Source organism: Pongo pygmaeus, chromosome 4 (assembly GCF_028885625.2).
Source record: "Pongo pygmaeus isolate AG05252 chromosome 4, NHGRI_mPonPyg2-v2.0_pri, whole genome shotgun sequence".
NCBI lineage: Eukaryota > Metazoa > Chordata > Mammalia > Primates > Hominidae > Pongo > Pongo pygmaeus.
Window position 1 is genome coordinate 155,329,123 of NC_072377.2, and position 19,313 is coordinate 155,348,435.

Sequence of the window (19,313 nt, forward strand, 5' to 3'; positions counted from 1 at the left end):
TTCCACTGGTCATCAGGAGCCTTGCAAGCTGAGGCAGGGTCAGAAGGGTCAGAGTTGGCGGTGAGGGTGGCTCAGACACTGATGGGCCCTGCCTCTCTCCTCCCCTCCCCTGGAGCAGATCAGCATCTTCATGACGCACCTGTCCAACTATGGGAATGACCGCCTGGGCCTGTACACCTTCAAGCACCTGGTGCGCTTCCTGCACTCCTGGACCAACCTCCGGCTGCAGACACTGCCCCCTGTGCAGTTGGCGCAGAAGTACTTCCAGATCTTCTCCGAGGAGAAGGACCCGCTTTGGCAGGTGGGGGGCTGGGCAGCCTGGGCACCTTGCTGCAGGGATGGAACGCCACCACTCACAGGCACACACTCCAGATATGGACTCAAGGCTCAGCCATCATGCCTTCACACTCTTGCTTGAATGTAAACTGAGGTCCCCATCTACTTACCGGCATGGGTGCATTCACTCCTTTGCACACATGCATGCTCATACATGTACATACCTCCCCACACAGACCTACATGCATGCAGTCATACATAGCCTTGGAAAAAACAGTGTTAAAAAAATGAGTGGACTGGGCGCAGTGACTCACCTCTATAATCCCAATACTTTAGGAGGCCAAGGTGGCTGGATTGCTTGAACCCAGGAGTTCAAGATCAGCCTGGGCAATATGGCGAAACCCTGTCTCTACAAAAAATACAAAAATTAGCCGGTCATGATAGTGCGCGTCTATACTCCCAGCTACTCGGGAGGCAGAGGTGGGAGGATCAATTGAGCCTAGAGGTTGAGGCTGCAGTGAGCTGTGATCACACCACTGCACTCCAGCCTGGGCAACAGAGTGAGACCCCGTTTCAAAAACAAGAAACAACTCCAAGGGAACACAGTGCAGACAAAGTACAGAAAGTGACTGCCTTGTCTTGGTCAGACTCTTAGATAATCTCTTGTATCTCTTCTAACTGCAGCAGGCTCTGAGTGGGAAAAGGGATTGATGGGAGGGTTTAGGGGCCAGTTTTTGGGAAAGTCTGCTCCTACGGGCTTTTAAAAAGTGGAAGCAGAAGCTGGAATTGGTGACAGTCTCATAGTTCAGACCAGGAGTCCACAAACCATGACTCATGGGCCAAATCCAGCCTGAGACCTGTTTTTGTAAAGAAAGTTTTATTGGCAGACAGCCACGCTCATTCTTGTATGTACTGTCTATAGCTGCTTTCATGCTATGACGGCAGAGTCGAGTAGTTGCAATGGAAACTTCCACGCCCCAAACCTAAAATATTTACTAAATACTTACCAAAAGATTAATTAAACTTAATAGGAAATGTTTCTTGACCCCCTGGTTCAGACGCAGCTTGTCCAGTTAAATTCAACAAGTGCTTATGAGTTCCTGTTATGTGCTAAGGGGCATTTTGCGAGCTCTTTGGGGGACATGAAACTGACCAGAAGTGGAGCCTGCCTGTCAGTGGCTCAGTGTCTGGGGGTGGGGATGTGACAAGGACACGTGTAGCATGTAGATATTATGCCCGTTGGGCTGTAAGGGCCACATATCCATGTGCAGTGGGAGTTCACTGACTGGGTTCTGGGGCGCCCCACACGTCCCTTCCACTGTTGTTTTAGGACCCCTGCGAGGACAAACGTCACAAAGACATCTGGTCCAAGGAGAAGACGTGTGACCGCTTCCCAAAGCTCCTCATCATCGGCCCCCAGAAAACAGGCAGGTCTCTCTGCTCTTGACCCAGCTTCCCCAACTGCCTGCTGTCTCAGCCACAGAATTCTGAGGACTGCCTTGCCCTGGCCCCACTCCCCGATAATTTGCTCCCTCTTTCCCAGGAAGTAGGAGTGAAGTTGGGGTGAACACAAATTGCCTGTCAGTATGGAGGGGAAAGAGGTGAAGGAGGGGCCTGGAGTTCTCCTATTTATCCTGAACCATAGCCTCAGGGAGCTCTCCCTGCATTATCCTGGGAGTCTCCAAGTCCAGTCAGAGAAGCCCAGATCAGTTGCTCTGCTAGTTTGAGTAATGCCAAGCAAAACTGGTACAAAGAGGACTGTGATCAATTAGCCATGTCTGCCAGAGGTGCAGTAGGGAGAAGCAGCGACATGATTGCTAAGCATTTGTCATCCATACAACCCTGCAAGGCACAAATGGGCACTCCCATTTTATAGACAGAAACTCAAGGTTCAGAGAAGTCAAGTGACTTCGCTTAACACATTCAGTTAGGTAATGGCAATTCCAGGTCGTGAACTCTGGTCTCTGTGACCCTGAAACATATACTCTTAATCGCCAAACACTGTATCCTCCTTCTCTTCTGGGCTCTCTCATTATAGCATGTAAACCATAGACTTATACCACAGAAAGTGAATGAACTCACTGAGGACGAGGTAGGGCAGGGTGCGTGAGTGAGCAGAGGGTATTGGGAAGAAGAGACATAGGAACAAAATTTCTTAGTTCTTTAAGAATTTCGCATTAACAGAACTGGAGGGTGACAAACTCCCTTTTCCCTGAGCTCCTACCAAGTGCCAGAGGACAGAGGCCCAGAGCTGGAAAGGACCAACTCTACTGGGATGCTGAGGGGACAGCAGTCAGTTAAACGTGGCTACCAGAGTGCAGTGGTGAGGCACATTCTGAGGCCAAGTCCTTGTTTAGTGAAGAATGCTGTGATTGATTAGTGATGTCTGCAGTAGTACAGGAGTTGCGGTGTTCACATGCATGCCATATATTTGCCACCCTGGATTTAGTAAATTCCTTCATTGCACAGATGAAGAAGCCAAGACCAGAGAAAGGCAAAGACCTTCCCAGGAGCCCCCAGTGGGTCGTGGGGAGCTAGGCCCAGAACCCAGACTCTATCTTTTGGCTGGGGGCTGGGCCCTGGGTCTCAGGTGTCTACCCTCCCCACAGGCACCACTGCCCTCTACCTGTTCCTGGGCATGCACCCTGACCTAAGCAGCAACTACCCCAGCTCTGAGACCTTTGAGGAGATCCAGTTTTTTAATGGCCACAACTATCACAAAGGCATCGACTGGTGAGTTGGCCTTTCTGTCCACAGCAGGACGGGAAGGCCGTCCTGGGGCCTCCTGGGAGTCTGCTGTGGCCACAGCAGGAAGCAGCTGGAGCTTGCTCACACACAGCTGTAGTTCCTGTAAACAGGGACAAAGTGCGGTGACCCTTGAATCATGGTGTGACAGCGTTGTCATAGACAGGAAACTCGATGAGGAGGCCCTTTGCCCCTTTGCTCTACTGCCTGTAGTTAGACGCTGAAGTCGAAGTCCACCCCTCCCTTGTTTGCAGAGAAACATCCTGAGTCTTGGGGAGGAGAAGGGTTTGCCAGGGTCCTAAGGTCGGAAATCCAAATGTTCTGGCCCTTCTCACTGCGTGTGGCTGACTGTGAAGCAGAGGTGTTCTTGTGGGCCCTTCAGGGACAGGTCGCTGGTCTTTGGGCGTCACCTGGGGAAGTCATTAAGATTGCCACTTCCCACCAGAGCCTGCAGAGGTTACCTTTGTAGAGGTTCCCAGCAGAGGGTCCTAGTAGAGGTTTCCTTAAGGGTATGGGGGCCAGAGCAGAGATGGTTTTACTCTCCACCTTTTCAGTTGGCATCTTTCTCTATTTGCCTTTTTTCTTTCTTTTTAAAAAATTTTTCATGTCAGGTAGGTAATGTGCTGACATCATAACAAGGTTCGAGGTGGGTACACCTCACACATGTGTGAACACCCAATCATGACGTGCGTGGAATGCAAAGTTTGCCTTTTTAAACCTTGTCCATGTATTACCATTATTTATTATTTTTATGTCAGTGGGTTCCCTGGGTGGAGAGGTTATGGGCCTTCTGTTTTTTGGTATTTTTCTGTGCATATTTCTCTTTTTTATCTGTGTATCATCACTCTGTCTGTCTGCCTTTGTATCTATTCATCCATCCATCCATCCATCCACCCACCTACATTTCTTTTTTTTTTTTTTTTTTTTTTGAGATGGAATCGCGCTCTGTCACCCAGGCTGGAGTGCAGTGGCGCGATCTTGGCTTACTGCAACCTCCGCTTCCCGGGTTCAAGTGATTCTCCTGCTTCAGCCTCCCAAGTAGCTAGGACTACAGGCACCTGCCACCATGCCTGGCTAATTTTTGTATTTTTAGTAGAGACGAGGTTTTGCCATGTTGGTCAGGCTGGTCTTGAACTCCTGACCTCGTGATCTGCCTGCCTCGGCCTCCCAAAGTGCTGGGATTACGGCATGTGCCACCGCGCCCGGCCCATCAACCTACATTTCTAACATCTCCACAGTCTCTTATCTAAAATCTATTGTGGTCAGATGGATTATTGGAAGTCAACATTTTTCAGATTTTAGAAAGGTAATGTGGTGCGAAACCATATATTTAGTAACATCTTTAGCGACGCCTGGGGCAGCACCCTGTTAGCAAATTCATTAATATGTCTGTAGCAAAGTATGTGAATATTTACACTAAGTAAGAGGAATAAGTCAGGTTTTGTTGCCAAATGGCTTTGCTACAAACCTAGGAAACAAAGCCTGTGTTTTCAGAGCTTTCTCAATTGAGATATTGTAAACAAAGGATTGTGGACATGCAAAGAAAATTCAGAAAGATGAGAGAAAGCGTGATTCCTTGGCCCAATTCCCAAGAGCTTGATTTTGTAGGTAGGTCTAAAGTGGGGTGCAGGAATCTAGCAGGCCCCCAGAACGCTCTGATGAAGCGCATCCTTGGGACCAGCCTAGAGCAGCCCCATCTCACAGGATAGGATAGGGACCCTGTACCCTTCATGAGAGTGGACTTTGCTTCCCACAAGCCCCAGAAGTTGGACCCTGATTTTGCATAGGTAGGTTCCCCTGGGAGGGTCTGGAGTGTTCCTTTGGTTTCCAGAGGTTCCTTCATCCAGAGGTGGCCATTGCTCTGGTGGGATATGGGCATTAGTCTGGAAAGCCGTGCTCATCCACAGCAGGCTGGGGAGGGGTTGTGGGTAGCAGGAGGTCCTGGTCCACAGTGACAGCCTAGAAAGTGTTCCCCCAGGTCAGGAAAGAAAGCCTGCCCTCTGGAGGTCCCCTCTGCTCTGTGCCAGCCTCCCTGGGGCAGTCCTGGAGCCGCTCTGAGCCCCAGCTTGCCCCCTAGAGGAAGAGAGAGTGACAGCTCTGGCAGTTAAGCCTGGAGCTGCTGAGGGGGCAGGGTCCTAGAGTTTAGGATTGAGGGGCATTACCCCCTCCCCATGACCTGCAACTGACGGCGCACCCACAAGTCTTCAGATCCTCCTGACTCCAGAGTCTTCTGGAAAAGGGATGAATTTGAAACAAGGAGGCTGCCGAGAGGCCATTCCCCTCCAGAATCCCCACTGGAGGCAAGTCCTTGTTTGGTTGGGAGCAAAGCATCCCGTTTGCTCTCTGAGGACATTCTACCCGAGTGCCTCACCTTTGTGCTGCGTTCCCTTAGCCCCCTCCTCATGAGTTTTGTCTGTGAGCCCCCTCTCTGGGCTTCCTGCAGGTACATGGAGTTCTTCCCCATCCCTTCCAACACCACCTCCGACTTCTACTTTGAGAAAAGCGCCAACTACTTTGATTCAGAAGTGGCGCCCCGGCGGGCAGCAGCCCTCTTGCCCAAAGCCAAGGTCCTGACCATCCTCATCAACCCCGCGGACCGGGCCTATTCCTGGTACCAGGTGAGTGGGGCTGGGGTGGAGTCCCTGTGTGGGGAACACAGGGCTCCATGTGACACTCAGTTACTCACTCAACAGATATTATTAGTAAGCACCTACTGTGTGCCAGCCCTGAGTCAGGCGCCTGGAGCGTGGTGGTGGCTGAGAATGGAGTCCCTGGTGGAGGAGACAGGCGGAAATGGAAAGCCAGCCACCAGTTAACTGGCCACCCGCCTAGTGTCATGCGGGGTCCTGCCTCTACTTCTGACACTGACAAGAGGTGGAGGCTGGTTACACCTAGAGGAAGCTTAGATTTGGTGAACAGCGATGCAGGATCATACTGACTATAGCTGGACACGGGTGGGAGTGGGAGCTCATGGAAGGACAAGACACAAGACTGCCATTCACAGTGGAGAAGGCGGGCACCTGACCAGGTGAGGCAGTTACCTGGACTGTGATACATGGAGAGGGTGTGGATCCAAGCCCCTATATGGGACATGTACGAACCAGAGCTGTCTTTTTGGTTTTTTTTTTTGAGGCAGAATCTTGCCCTGTAGCCCAGGCTGGAGTGCAGTGGCCTGATCTCAACTCACTGCAACATCCGCCTTCCAGTTTGAAGTGATTCTCCTGCCTCAGCCTCCCAAGTAGCTGGGATTACAGGTGTGCACCAGCACGCCAGGCTAATTTTTGTATTTTTAGTAGAGACAGGGTTTCACCATGTTGGCCAGGCTGGTCTCGAACTCCTGACCTCATGATCTGCCCGCCTTGGCCTCTCAAAGTGCTAGGATTACAGGCATGAGCCACTGTGCCCGGCTGAACCAGAGCTCTCTTTAATGCCTATGGCCTGACTTAATTTCCTGCCTGCCAGCCCACTGAGCCTGCAGGAATGCTTTCAGGCCTTCCCTGGTGGGTAGGGGGAGTCCCTCCCCTGGCTGCCAGCATTCCTGTGATTATGCCACACAGCCAAGCACTGTGATTCAGAAGAGGCGCCCCAGTAGAAAGCCACCCTGTTGTCCAGGCCGAGGTCCTGAGCAGCCTCATTAACCCAGCAGACCAGGCCTGTGCTTGGTGTTGGGGAGGGGGTGGGGCCCTGGGTCTTAGCCCATGGTTGCCAGAGAAGTATCCCCTGTCCTGGCTGGGACAGCCTCTTCAGGCCTGGCCACTGTCATCGTTCCCACCCTGCTTTGAGGCTCTTTTCTCAGATGTGACAGTGGCTGCCTCCCGCCTGGGACCTTGCGGTCTCCTGCAGGGCTGGCACGCCTCCTCTTTGCTTCCATGGAAGTCTCTCCTCCTGCCACTCCCTGAGGCTGGTGGGGAAGCCCCGTCTTACTCTTGTTCTCTAGGGCTTCTGTTTATGCCCTGATGTCTGCTTTACTGTGGCTTTTTCTTTAGGAGAAGAAAACCGAGAAACATTTGTCAAATGTTTCCATTTTCTGCCATGCCGTGTGCCCCCACCTCCTGGCGCTGTGCAGGGAATGGGCAGTCTGCTTTCATAGGTTAACGTAGGGTAGAGAGGGAGCCGCCACAGGTTGGGTCAGTCTCTGTTCTGCACTGACAATTCTGTACATCTGCCACCTCACTGGAGAGTCACAGCGGGTTTCTAGAAGGCAGAGGAGGGGTTTCACGTTTGTGTCCCCTTCTCAAAGATGAGAAAACCAAGTTTCAGCAAGTTTCATGTGGTGGCATTTGAATCCAAGTCTTCTAAATCTAAGACCCTATTCCTTTTTCTGTCCATGATCAAGAGGGATAAGGGAGAGAAGGAGAAGGGAGACTCATTCTCCCCAGGAGGACCCGGGAAGATGTTGGAGGAGAGAAAGGGTGGGGGCCTGTCTCAGAAGGAGGTCGGGATGAGGAAGAGGCTGCTGTGCACCATATTGCCCTGGCCCTGGGCTGTGTGTGATCCTCAGGGGAGGGGGTTGGCGACTGGGGGACACTGCCTGTTGCACAGGTGCCCGAGCTCTGGCTTTCTGGACTTAGTGAATTCTGCAGATTCGGACTTCCCATGGCATTATTTTAAGTGATTCAGACCAGCCAGTCTCCCTTTTATAGTTCTTTCCCAGTCCTTCTGATTTCCATAAAGGAGAAATGCTCACTTTAGTGCAAGTGGTCTTATGTCCTTTCTAACACTGCCAACCTCCACTTTCAACAAAGAGAGCATGTTCAGGGCCTGTTGCAGACATTTGTGTCTGGCTGGAGTTTGAGAACATTGCTTTGTTTTTATTGCATTTATGAGTGGTTGCCTTCTATATACGACAACAGTGTGCGGCGTGATCTCGGCTCACTGCAACCTCTGCCTCCCGGGTTCAAGTGATTCTCATGCCTCAGCCTTCCAAGTAGCTGGGACCACAGGCATGCACCACCATGCCGGCTAATTTTTGTATTTTTAGTAGAGACGGGGTTTTGCCATATTGGCCAGCTGGTCTCGAACTCCTGACCTCAAGTGATCCACTCACCTCAGCCTCCCAAAATTCTGGGATTACAGGTGTGAGCCACCATGCCTGGCCTCAGGAAACCCTGATTTAGTCCAGCTCCTGTATTTCAAAGATGGAGAAGTTGGGGCTCTGGGAGCAGTGGCTTCCCCTGACACTGGACACAGTGAGAGGCAGAGCCAGGACTCAGATCCAGAGCTCCTGGGTCCAGCTGAGGACCTTCTGGCCACCTTATGGGCTGCTGTCCCTCTAAGGCCACTCCTTTGTGTCCTCCATGTGGCATGCTGACCCTCTTTCCTTGCCTGCAGCACCAGCGAGCCCACGACGACCCAGTGGCCCTAAAGTACACCTTCCATGAGGTGATTACGGCCGGCTCCGACGCATCCTCGAAGCTGCGTGCCCTCCAGAACCGCTGCCTGGTCCCCGGCTGGTACGCCACCCACATCGAGCGCTGGCTCAGTGCCTATCACGCCAACCAGGTAGCTGCTGTCCTTGACCCTTGTGAGGGCAGTCGCAGTACTGGCTTGCTGTGGTTAGCGGAGAGCCTCCAACTCTTTCTCACCAGCCACGGGGACAGATATGCCCTCCTTGGAGAGCTAGACCCTTGGGTCTATAAAAAGATTTTATTATTATTATTACTATTATTATTATTATTTTGAGACAGGGTCTCACTCTGTTGCCCAGGCTGGAGTGCAGTGGTGTGATCTCAGCTCACTATAGCCTCGATGTCCCGAGCTCACGCAATCCTTCCACCTCAGCCTCCTGAGTAGCTGGGACTACAGATGTGAGCCACTGTACCCAGCTAATTTTTTTTTTTTTTTTAAGAAACAAGGTCTTACTATGTTGCCCAGGCTGGTCTCAAACTCCTGGGCTCAAGCAGTCCTCCCTCAGTCTTCCAAAGTGCTGGGATTACAGGCATGAGCCACTGCACCTGGCCTAAAAAGACTGTAGACCTGTTTATCCCAAGGTTGATACATGAGAACTCCCCAAGCCTGTGTCCCATCACCACAGACCCTGTAGCCCTAAAGGGACCCAGAAAGCCCTGAGGCAGGCAGGTGGGAGCGAGGAGACTGGGCGTGGTGATGGAGGGAGAGCCTGATCGTACCAGGCTGTTTATGTATTTATTTATTTAGAGATGGAGTCTCGCTCTGTCTCCCAGCCTGGAGTACAGTGGCACGATCTTGGCTCACTGAAACCTCTGCCTCCCAGGTTCAAGCGTTTCTTCCACCTCAGCCTCCCAAGTAGCTGGGATTACAGGCATGTGCCACCATGCCCAGATAATTTTTGTATTTTTAGTAGAGACGGGATTTCACCATGTTGGCCAGGCTGGTCTTGAACTCCTGACCTTAAGTGATCTGCCCACCCCAGCATCCCAAAGTGCTGAGATTACAGGTGTGAGCCACTGAGCCCGGCCATGCCCAGCCATACCAGGCCTTTTAGGCAAACTTGTGGAGTGTTTGAGCAGGAGAGTAACATGGACTGGAAGCTCACAGAGAGGCTAGAGAGGGATATTCGTAGGGACCTGAGGGGCAGGCAGGGTTTTGGTGAGAGCTTAAATTCTAGGAGAAATGGCATTGGGCAGCAGAAGCTGGTGGAAAGCAGGCGTGCCTGAGCTTGGGGATACCTGCCCTTCAACAGGCGGGCAGGAGTCAGATTCTAGAGGGTGCAGGGTCCCGTATTTATAAGCAGGCCCATTCCTGCTGCTGTGGCTGTTGCCTTTGTTTGCCACCGAAGTCAAAGCAGGTCCCGATCCCATTTCTCCCTTTCCAGATTCTGGTCTTGGATGGCAAACTGCTACGCACAGAACCTGCCAAAGTGATGGACATGGTGCAGAAGTTCCTTGGGGTGACCAACACCATTGACTACCACAAAACCTTGGCGTGAGTGTTGCCTTTGCCTTTGCCTTTCTACAGGTTATTTCCCTGATAAGGCACCTGGGCCAAAAAAGCCAAAGGCTTGAATAATTATGAGAGAGAGAAGTTAGTTAGAGTCAGAAAATATGACTTAAGTTATATTAATAAAGGTATCACCTTAAAAAAAAGGGAGATGATGAATCTGTTCTACTCTGGTCAGACCATCCTGGGGTGTTCTCTTTGGTCTGGGCTGAACATTTTCAGAGTGTTTTATGTAAGTAAATTAGATCAGTAATGAGCAGCCCTAATTCCCACAAGATTTTCTTAGCGTTAGGTTTTTTTTTTTTTTTTTTTTTAAGACAGGGTCACTCTGTTGCCCAGGCTGGAGTGCAGTGGCGTGATTTTGGCTCACTGCAACCTCAACCTCCCAGGCTCAAGTGATCCTCCCACCTCAGCTTCCCGAGTAGCTTGGGACCGCAGACATGCGCCACCATGCCTGGCTAATTTTAGTATGTTTTTTAGAGAAGGGGTTTCACCATGTTGCTCAGCCTGGTCTCGAATGATCTGCCTGCTTCAGCCTCCCAAAGTGCTGGGATTACAGGCATGAGGCACCCCCCCCGGCCAGCATTAGATGTTGACTTACGATTTTAGGAAAAGGAAACACAAATGTTGTTGACAGTTAATAACCTTACTCACTCAGAACCTGGTGCAAGTGCGTTGAGAATGCCCTCCCACTATGAGTAAGGGCCTGCCTGCATTGCATGGGCTCAGGGCTAGGAAAGGCTGCTTTCCTGTGCTATGTCACAGATAAGTGACACACTTAGCTGGATGAGGGGACCCCAAGAGAAGGAGGAATCAAGTCACCCTCCCTGGCTCCATTCTTGGGAAAGTTTTGCAACAAGAATATTCCGTCTTCACTGTCATGGGAGTTGAAGGTGGAGAAGGGAAGTCAGTCCTTCACCTTGAGGGAGAAAGGGCCACCTGCTGAGGCTGTGGGCCATGGTGTCAGAGATGCCTGGGTTAGGGCCCCACATCCATTTCCTCAGCCTTTCAAGCCTCAATTTCCTCATCTGTAAGTTGGGGATAAAGATAATAATCCCTGCGTCCTGAAGGTCACTGAATTGAATGAAAGCTTCATGTGGGGCTCTTAGCTGAGAGCTTGGCATGCACTAAGTGCTAAATAAACAGTAGCTGCTATCGTCCTTGTCATCATTATCACCATCATCATCGTCATCATCTATACCTATCCTGTGACCCATTCAGAAATCTCTGTTCTCCTCCGCTATTCACGGGAATTCAGTTTTCTTGATGCCCTCATGCTCAAGAATCTCGTCATAGTTCCTGATCCAGGGCTAAATTCTATGTCAGTATTCCTCCCTTCCCATAACAGCTTCGGATCTCATATCCCAAAAATGCCTTTGAAGACAGATTGATGTTGGCAGTCTTGCTGTGTCATTTCTGAAGTTTACTCCAAAAAATGAAACTCTCCAGTGATAGGCATGCTTAAGTGCAGCTGTGGATACTGCATGTTTTGATAAAGATGAAATTTATTAAAAAGCAAAAGAACCCTCACTAAACACCCCTCTCCCCCATTGATGCTGGGAGGGGTAAAGAAGCCTTCTTGGGTTTAAAAAAAAAAAGAGTTACTCAGCATTGAGAATGCTCAGAAAAGATTTCCCAGAACATTGAAGGATGGGAAACTGTTCATGTTGTAGATTGCTGAAGCGGCTGTGGCTGCTCGGGCTGGAGGAGAGAAGACTCAGAATGTGCGAGCTGCCCTTTGCTGGAAGTAGGACAGGCATGTTTAATGCAGCCTAGGACACATTTGATCCCACAGATGGCACATAGCTTCTGACAGTCCACGTGGGTTCAAGAGCAGTAGATTCCCTGGGTTCTGCCATTCCTGGGGTCCATGAACATGGCTTTAAGGTCGGAAGTGGGTGGCTGAGCCAGCTCCCATCCAGAGACTTTCCCACCTCCACAGGTTTGATCCAAAGAAAGGATTTTGGTGCCAACTGCTCGAAGGAGGAAAAACCAAGTGTCTGGGCAAAAGCAAGGGCCGGAAATATCCCGAGATGGACTTGGATGTAAGTGGTGGACACACTACCTGTAGCACCTGCATAAGGGTAAGGGGTCCCTGTATGGGGTTGAGGGGGATTCTCTTTCCTTTACCATGCACTCAGCACGTTCATGGCCTTAGCATTTCTTGGACAGTATTTGTAAGAGGAGGAAACGGGGGCTGGGACATGGTGGGTCAGAACTGATTTCGTCAAACAAGTGTTGGTTACCTTCTACTAAGGGCTGAGTGCTGTGGGGTTTTGAGGATGAGCCAGACATGTTCTCTGCCTTCAAGGAACTCCTGGTCTTGGAGGGGTATGAGTCTCAACACCACTAAGCAGAATACAGGCAAAGAGTGCTGCGTGCAGTCAGAGAGGGCACACGAGTGCTATGGGAATTCAGAACAAGGGGATGTCACTTGAACCTGAGAGGGGTAAAAAAGGCTCCTTAAAGGAGGGATGGGGGTCTCTGGAGTTGCGCCTAGAAGGATGAGATCCATTTTATAGGATTTGGACTTATGGAATGGGAGGATAGGTAAGAACAGCATGTGTAAAAACATAGGGGGAAAAAAGAAATTTTAAAAATATATAGAAAAAGGGTCACAGACTGGGGGTCTTGTTACTTCCTCCTTTTCCTACTTGCTTCTGTTTTTGCTTTGTTTTGTTTTGTTTTTGAGATAGGGTCTCGTTCTGTTGCCTAGGCTGGAGTGCAGTGGCATGATCATGGCTCACAGTAGCCTCGACCCTCTGGGCTCAATCGATCTTCCCGCCTCAGCCTGCCATAGTGCTGGTATTATAGGCGTGAACCACCATGCCTGGCCCTGGCCCTGCCCCGCCTTGGGTTTTGATGATTAATTCTCTCTCCTCTCCCTATCAGAAGAATTTTGACTTAGTGAGCTATATTTTGATGCTCCTGCCAACTGGGAGTTCGCTATTGGAGGCTACCATTTAGAAGGAGATTGTGGATAAATAAGAGGTGTATGGGGGGTGGTGCCAGCAGCATGGTGGCTTTTTGTTTTTTTGTTTTCTTTTGAGACAGAGTTTCGCTTTTGTCACCCAGGCTGGAGTGCAATCACGTGATCTTGGCTCACTGCAACCTCCGCTTCCCGGGTTCAAAAGATTCTCTTGCCGCAGCCTCCCGAGTAGCTGGGATTACTGGCACCCACCACCTCACCCCACTAATTTTTGTATTTTTAGTAGAAATAGGGTTTTACCATGTTGGCCAGGCTGGTCTTGAACTCCTGACCTCAGGTGATCCACCTGCCTCGGCCTCCCGAAGTGCTGGGATTACAGGCATGAGCCACCGTGCCTGGCCGAGCATGGCAATTTTTAAAGAGGAGGTCACTCTTAAGTCAGTATGCAAGGTCTGAGCTTTCCTTTCCGTTACAGTCCCGAGCCTTCCTGAAGGACTATTACCGGGACCACAACATCGAGCTCTCCAAGCTGCTGTACAAGATGGGCCAGACACTTCCCACTTGGCTGCGAGAGGACCTCCAGAACACCAGGTAGCCGCGGCCACTATAGCCAGACTGAATGTTTGTGGCAGCTGGGACGTCCCACCACGCGCTGAGCCAGACTGACCTGCAGAGTGGGAAGCTGGGCCAGGGCAGCCGCGCGCTTATGAGCAATACTCTGTGGAGGCCTGGTGGGGCCGGGGGAGCACCCAGGCGGGTCTGCAAGCACCTTGGAGCACCCACCGCTGGGTCTGCGGCCTACGGGACCTCCCTCACCAGCAGAGGTCCATTCCGTTCCCAACCGCTCCTGGGGAGGCCACTTCCTGGTAGGAGGGAGTCCACGAGACTCTTTTCTGTCCCTCACTGTGTTCTGCCAACTGTCCCCTCTCGTCACCCATCACTCCCTGCTTCCGCAGGGCGCCCCTCAGTATTCGCTGTCATATGTCCCTGTCCTCCAGGCTGTAGGAGAGGAGAGCCTGGCAGGGGGAGACAGACTGGACATTTCCCTGTTTCGAGCCAGGCTCTTCCAAGGGGCCAGCTGGGTCCCCGGAGTCAGTCCTAGGCTGGATGGGAGGGTGGCCACCTCGAGAGGACTCCCAGCCTCCACATCTGGTTCCTACCTTCACATCTCACCATCCCATTCTGGGGAAGAATCTCTGGTTCCTACAGTATCTACTCCATCCTCAAGGCTTCCCACAGGGCCTTGGGGCACTGCCTTGCCATCGGGCCCAGTTCTCCGGGCCCCACCTGCACCCCTTTCTTCCCCCTGGGATATGACGTGTGGTGTTTCCTGTGGTAAAAGACTGAGGCAAGCCAGGGGTATGCCAGTAACATGTTCCCATGTACAGATGCGGTCCCCACACCCTCCCAGCCTCAGGCCCAGGCAGACGTGTGCCAGCTGGCAAGACTGCTGGCCACGGCTTTGCTCGGCCACCTGTGGCTAGGGCTCTCAGAGACCCCCTTAACTTCCCAAATACTAAGAAGCTAAAATATTTTAATATTTTGTTTTTGTTTTTTGTTTTTTTCTTGGTGCCAGAGTTTATACCCTGGGTGCTGGGGTCGCACTGTGTTATATATATATATAATGTGTATATATATATATTCTATTTTTTTTGGTTGGGTTCGTTTTTAATTCAGTCCTACAAAATGGTGTTAAGCCCCAGTCTTTCAGGGGGCGCCCTGTATTAGAGCTAGAGATGAGGTGGCAGGGAGGGAGGCAGTGTCTTCAGTGGCTTGGGGCTGAGCAGACAGTAGGAAGGGGCCCTCCCCAGTGCCGTGGCTGCTCTGGGGCTACCCCAGGTGAACAGAGGTGGTGAGATGCGCAGGGAAGACCAGCTCTCTCCAGGACATCGGGCTGCGTGAAGTCCAGTGACCCTGAGGGGATTTTGGCCAAAGGAAACAGCCAGGGCTGGGCTAGGAGAGCTGGGGTCAAAAGCTGCCCCACCCACTCTCCCTCACATGGTGCTAGGCTGGGAGCTGCCCTGAGAGCTGGGATGCCCACCAGGGCCCACAGAACTGTCTCCAGGCCCTTGTAGACAGTGGGATCTCTGGGCTGATTTCTGGTTGGGGTCTGCTCCTACCCCACCCCATTTAACAATGTGAAGTGACTGAGGCTGGGGTGCCTCTCCCCGGCCCCCTCCAACTGCCAAATTCTGCTTCCCTCTGAACCCCAGGAAATACTTTCTGGAGAGCCTTGTCTTGTTCAGAAGACTCTGGCATCTTGGGGCTGGAAGGTCCTTTGACGGGTATGAAACAGGTCCAAAAAGGGGAGGTGGCCTGCTTGGCCGACGTCATGGAGCCAGCTGGGAGCAGGGCTGAGTGTTGAACCCGAGGCTCCCGGTTACAAGTCCCGTCGTGCTCCTCTTCCAATGCCACACTGCCTCTGAGCCCATCCTTGGGACCCTACTCTGTGCCAGGTTCCTGTCCCTTCCTCCGTCACACCATGGTCATTCCAGGATATGGGGACAAACCACTCCTTCCCAGCCAGGGTGCCTTTGAGCCTTCTCATTCCGAGGTCTGTGTTTGCATCCCTGTCGTGTTCTCCCTCAAGGGGTCCTTCCCCAGCCTGTGGGAGCCTGGGTCTGTTCTGAGCTGATTCCCTTTTCTTCAGTTCTCTGCTGGGATGAAAAAGTTGGACACGCAGTGGGACCAGCTGCAGGTGGTTTCACTGTGTACACAGCAGTGTTCCCATCATGCCTCTCAATGGGGCCTGCAAGCCTGGGAAGCTTGGGCATCGTTGGGCCAGCAGGATGAGCAGCAAAGGGTCTGAGGACAGGGTGGCATGTCTGCTTGTGTGCTCATGAAGACGTGCCCACGCCATGGAACCAGGGGCTCCTAGAGAGGGGCAGTGACTTCCAGAGTCCCATCCGTCAGTGAGGGGATTGGGCTGCAGGATGGGTGAGGATCTTACAGCTCCCAGGTTCTGAAATCTACCCTCTGGGCCAGGAGGCCTCTCTCGCAGAGCCTGGAAGGCAGGAGAGGCGGGCTGGCCTAGGGCAGGAGCTCCACTTCTCTCTGCCTCTGGCTATGGGAAGGAGCAGGCAGTTGGAAATCCTGTGACAGCAGAGATCTTCTGGATTTTTGCCTGGACCCTTCTGCAAGCCTGGAGACTGGACCTGCCACATGTTCCAAGTCCGTCTGCCTAGGTCGCTGCTGCCACTTCTCCTCCCACTAACAGACCTTTCTTGAAGACCCACTAGGCCCAGATACTGCCGGGACTTGCAGGTGTGGGGGGTAGAAGGAGAGGCAGATAAGCTGCCTGAGGGGCTGTCAGCTAATGGGTACATGGACACCCCCTCCCGAGAAGAGAAAGCCACAGATGAGTGGGCCAGCGAGGCCAGTCTTCAGTGTCCACCAATTCACTCTAAGCATTTGGCCAAAAAAAGGAGAGAGAAATAGCTGAAATTGTCCAGGTGGCTCCACTATCTATTCTGTGGTCCCCTCCATGAGCCTTTGCCGCAGGGTGGGTGCAGGTGCAAGTGTCACCTGCAGCTGCCTCCGTCATTCAGGGTTCCAGAGCCTTCTGTGGTGGAGCATCCTGCTGCTTGAAGGATGAGTCTGAAGTTTAAAAATGGGCCTTTTCTGAACCCCCCTGATGAGCAGTCAGTGCTTCTGGGCCCAGCTAAGGAAGCCATCTGTTCCCAGCAGAGGGGAGCTGCTGCGCTGACCTGCAGAGGTTGGTGGTCCCAGCACAGAGCTGTGCTCATGGGCTTGTTAGTGGGAAAAGCAAGTACAACAATGTTTTACCAAGCATTTAATTATGAATGCCCACTCCCCAGCATCTGGATCTAAAGTTATTAACATTTTGCCACATTCATTTTTCTCTGTGTACATGTATGTTTTCTCTGTCCTAATTTAAAAGTACATTGCAAACATCATGAAACTTGATCCCTGAAAGCTTCAGCCTGCACCTCCTAAGAGTTAGGGCGTTGTCCTACACATTGGCCCCGTATCACAGCCAAGACGAGAAGTCATTTCCCAACGATGTCTGCTATCTAGTCTGTATTCAAATCCCCCCAATTGTCTCCCAGGTAACTTATGTCTGGTTTTGGAATCAGCATCCAGTCACAGTGCACACATTGCATTTTCTAACTATGTTTTTAAAACCTCTTTGAATGCTGAAAGGTCTTCTCTCAGCTCACTTTGAGTTTTTAAATGACGTTGTTTTTGAGGCCCTAGGCCTGCTGTCTTGTTGAAGCCCCACATTCTGAATTTGTCAGATTGTTTGCTCATGGTGTCGCATAACCACTTCTTCTATCCCCTGTACTTTCAAGGATAATTTAGGCTACATGAGATTTTGCCTTTTGTGCTGACTTTTGACAGCTTCACTTCTGCCTAAGATGCGCCTCCACTGTCACCTGTACCAAGTGCCAAAACAGCAGAGGGGCCAGTTAGAGCAAGAGCTCTGCGGGGGGCTAGAAAGGCTCCCTGGAGAAGGCCGCAATATCTGGGCCTCGGAAGGAAGGACACAGGGCTCTGGAAGGAGGAGGCTGCATGCCTGAAGCTGGGCCTTCGACCCTGGGGATGGGCCACAGGGCACCAAACACATCATATGTCTCTCTTTTTCTATTTTGGGGTCCCAGGGTTTTCATTTCCTGGAGGCCCGTGGTCTGTGTGCACTGGAGCAGAGCCAGGCTCTCAGTTGCAGCAGGGAAAAGCCTACATGGGGAACTGCCTCCCTCAAGCTGTGGTGTGAGAAGAGCCCTGGCTGGCGGCAGGAGCTGTGAAATTTCATCCCAGCCGGGTGCATTTAGTAGCTGCCTGACCATCTTCCTGCCAGGCCCTCAATTTCTTCATCTGTAGAATGAGCAGATAGGGGCCACAGTAGGGATTTTCACACATCAAAGGAGGCAGCTCTGCTCTAGTTGATATGAGGGTGAGGGGGGGCCTAGACCCCCTGCTGCCCAGGCCCTTGAGGCAACACTGCGTTCCTGGCTTGACAGCTCTGGGCTGGCTGCCCTTGCCAGCTCAGACGGCTGGAGAGTTTTCAGCTTCCCCAAGGGACGGGCATAGGGTTTTGTGGGGTCAATGCCAGGAACCTGGGGGAAACTGGCTGCGTTTTATCCTAAGAAGTTCATCCCTCCTGCTCTTCCTTTTTCCGGCCCTGGAGGAGAATGAGGGAAGAGAGGGTTTTCTATGACTGTGTTAGCTTTTGTTATTAGCAAGAGGGCTCCTTTTGTAATTTGTGCATGAAATTCATGTCATTTCCTGGGAGAGGAGAGGGCCGATAGGAGAGGGTGGGGGGCACACTGGGGGAGCAGGCAGAGGTTTCCTTCCCTTGGGGTGGGGAGAGTGGGGAGAGGGGGTGCTACCCAGTTCGCCTGATGAGGGCTCTCGAACCAGCCGTTTTGGGTTGTGTTAAAGGTGAGACCTTCCTCCATTAATGTACAATCTCGAACTAACTGCTAATAAAGTGGGGTTCTGTTTGTACACCTTGGTCCTGTCTGACCTTTTTGCAAGGCCCGCAGGGAAGGGTGGAGTAGGGGTGTTTGCATGCACGGCCAAAGCCTGCTTGTCCTTGCCACCTCAGGCATGCACACGTGCCCACATGTATGCACACACCTATACACAAGGTGACTTGGTCAACACAGATCATTTTCACTGGGTTATAAATGGAAGATTCCCAGATACAGCAGAGGCCTATCCCGGGGCAGCCACAGGGGGCATCTCAGATGACAGGAGCCCTCAGACAAGCTGGATTGCTCAGAAGCCCTGGGGGTCGGGCACTGGACCGAGAGGAGACTTGGGGGCTGGAACCATTTCTGCTACTAATGTATATTGTAGCTGGGGGCAATCCACTTTTACTGTTTTGTCCCATTTCCCTCACCTTTTAGACGCATGGAGGGAGTTGGACTCTGTGGCCTTACTGGAAGAACTTGCCTAAAACATGCAGATACCCAGGTCTACTTCCAGAGGTTCAACTCCAGCAGATGTGGGGTGGGGCCCAACATCTTTAAGGAGCCCTCCAGTACACTGAGGAATTTTTAACAAGCCCTCCAGCACACTGAGGCAGCCCAGTGTAACTCTGGCTCAGAGTGGGAAACTCTGGCTCAGATCCATGGTTCCTATGGGTTCTAATTAATACGGAGAGCCCCACTGTCCAGGAAAACTTAGGGTAAAACAAATGACTGAAGCCCTCACAGCCTAATTGAGGGCCAGACTCGAGATTTGCCTGGAGAAGGAGAGTTCACAGGTAGGGGCCCAGGCCAGTGTCTGCAATGCAGGTGATCAGACGTGCTCCTTCAGAATCCCCTTGGGAAGCTTTAAACAATATACTTTCCTGGGCTCCCCCAAAATCTGCTCACTCAGAACCTCTGGGGTGGGACCCAGCACTGTGTACTTTAACAGACTCCTTGGTGTTCATGTATGTCAGAGACGGTACCCAGAAATGTGCACAGCTTCTGAG

General features: G+C 51.8%; 1 protein-coding gene and 1 non-coding gene across 12 annotated transcripts in view; one reads left to right on the forward strand and one right to left on the reverse strand.

The window, feature by feature from the left end:
- The window catches only part of NDST1 (N-deacetylase and N-sulfotransferase 1), a 72,758-nt gene extending 54,421 nt beyond the window's left edge, over positions 1 to 18,337 (forward strand). For all 11 annotated transcript variants that reach the window (XM_054487761.2, XM_054487760.2, XM_063665598.1 and 8 more), the window contains 8 exons: positions 119 to 301; positions 1,607 to 1,703; positions 2,886 to 3,009; positions 5,465 to 5,639; positions 8,353 to 8,523; positions 9,815 to 9,924; positions 11,882 to 11,984; positions 13,344 to 18,337. In XM_054487761.2, the coding sequence (XP_054343736.1) occupies positions 119 to 301; positions 1,607 to 1,703; positions 2,886 to 3,009; positions 5,465 to 5,639; positions 8,353 to 8,523; positions 9,815 to 9,924; positions 11,882 to 11,984; positions 13,344 to 13,463 (1,083 nt within the window). In that variant the 3' untranslated portion in view covers positions 13,464 to 18,337. The remainder of the gene's footprint in view (positions 1 to 118; positions 302 to 1,606; positions 1,704 to 2,885; positions 3,010 to 5,464; positions 5,640 to 8,352; positions 8,524 to 9,814; positions 9,925 to 11,881; positions 11,985 to 13,343) is intronic.
- LOC129037747 (small nucleolar RNA U13) lies at positions 3,627 to 3,726 on the reverse strand. Its single transcript, XR_008502973.1, has one exon. It is a non-coding gene; the product is annotated as a small nucleolar RNA U13 (small nucleolar RNA).
- Positions 18,338 to 19,313: the final 976 nt, after the last annotated feature.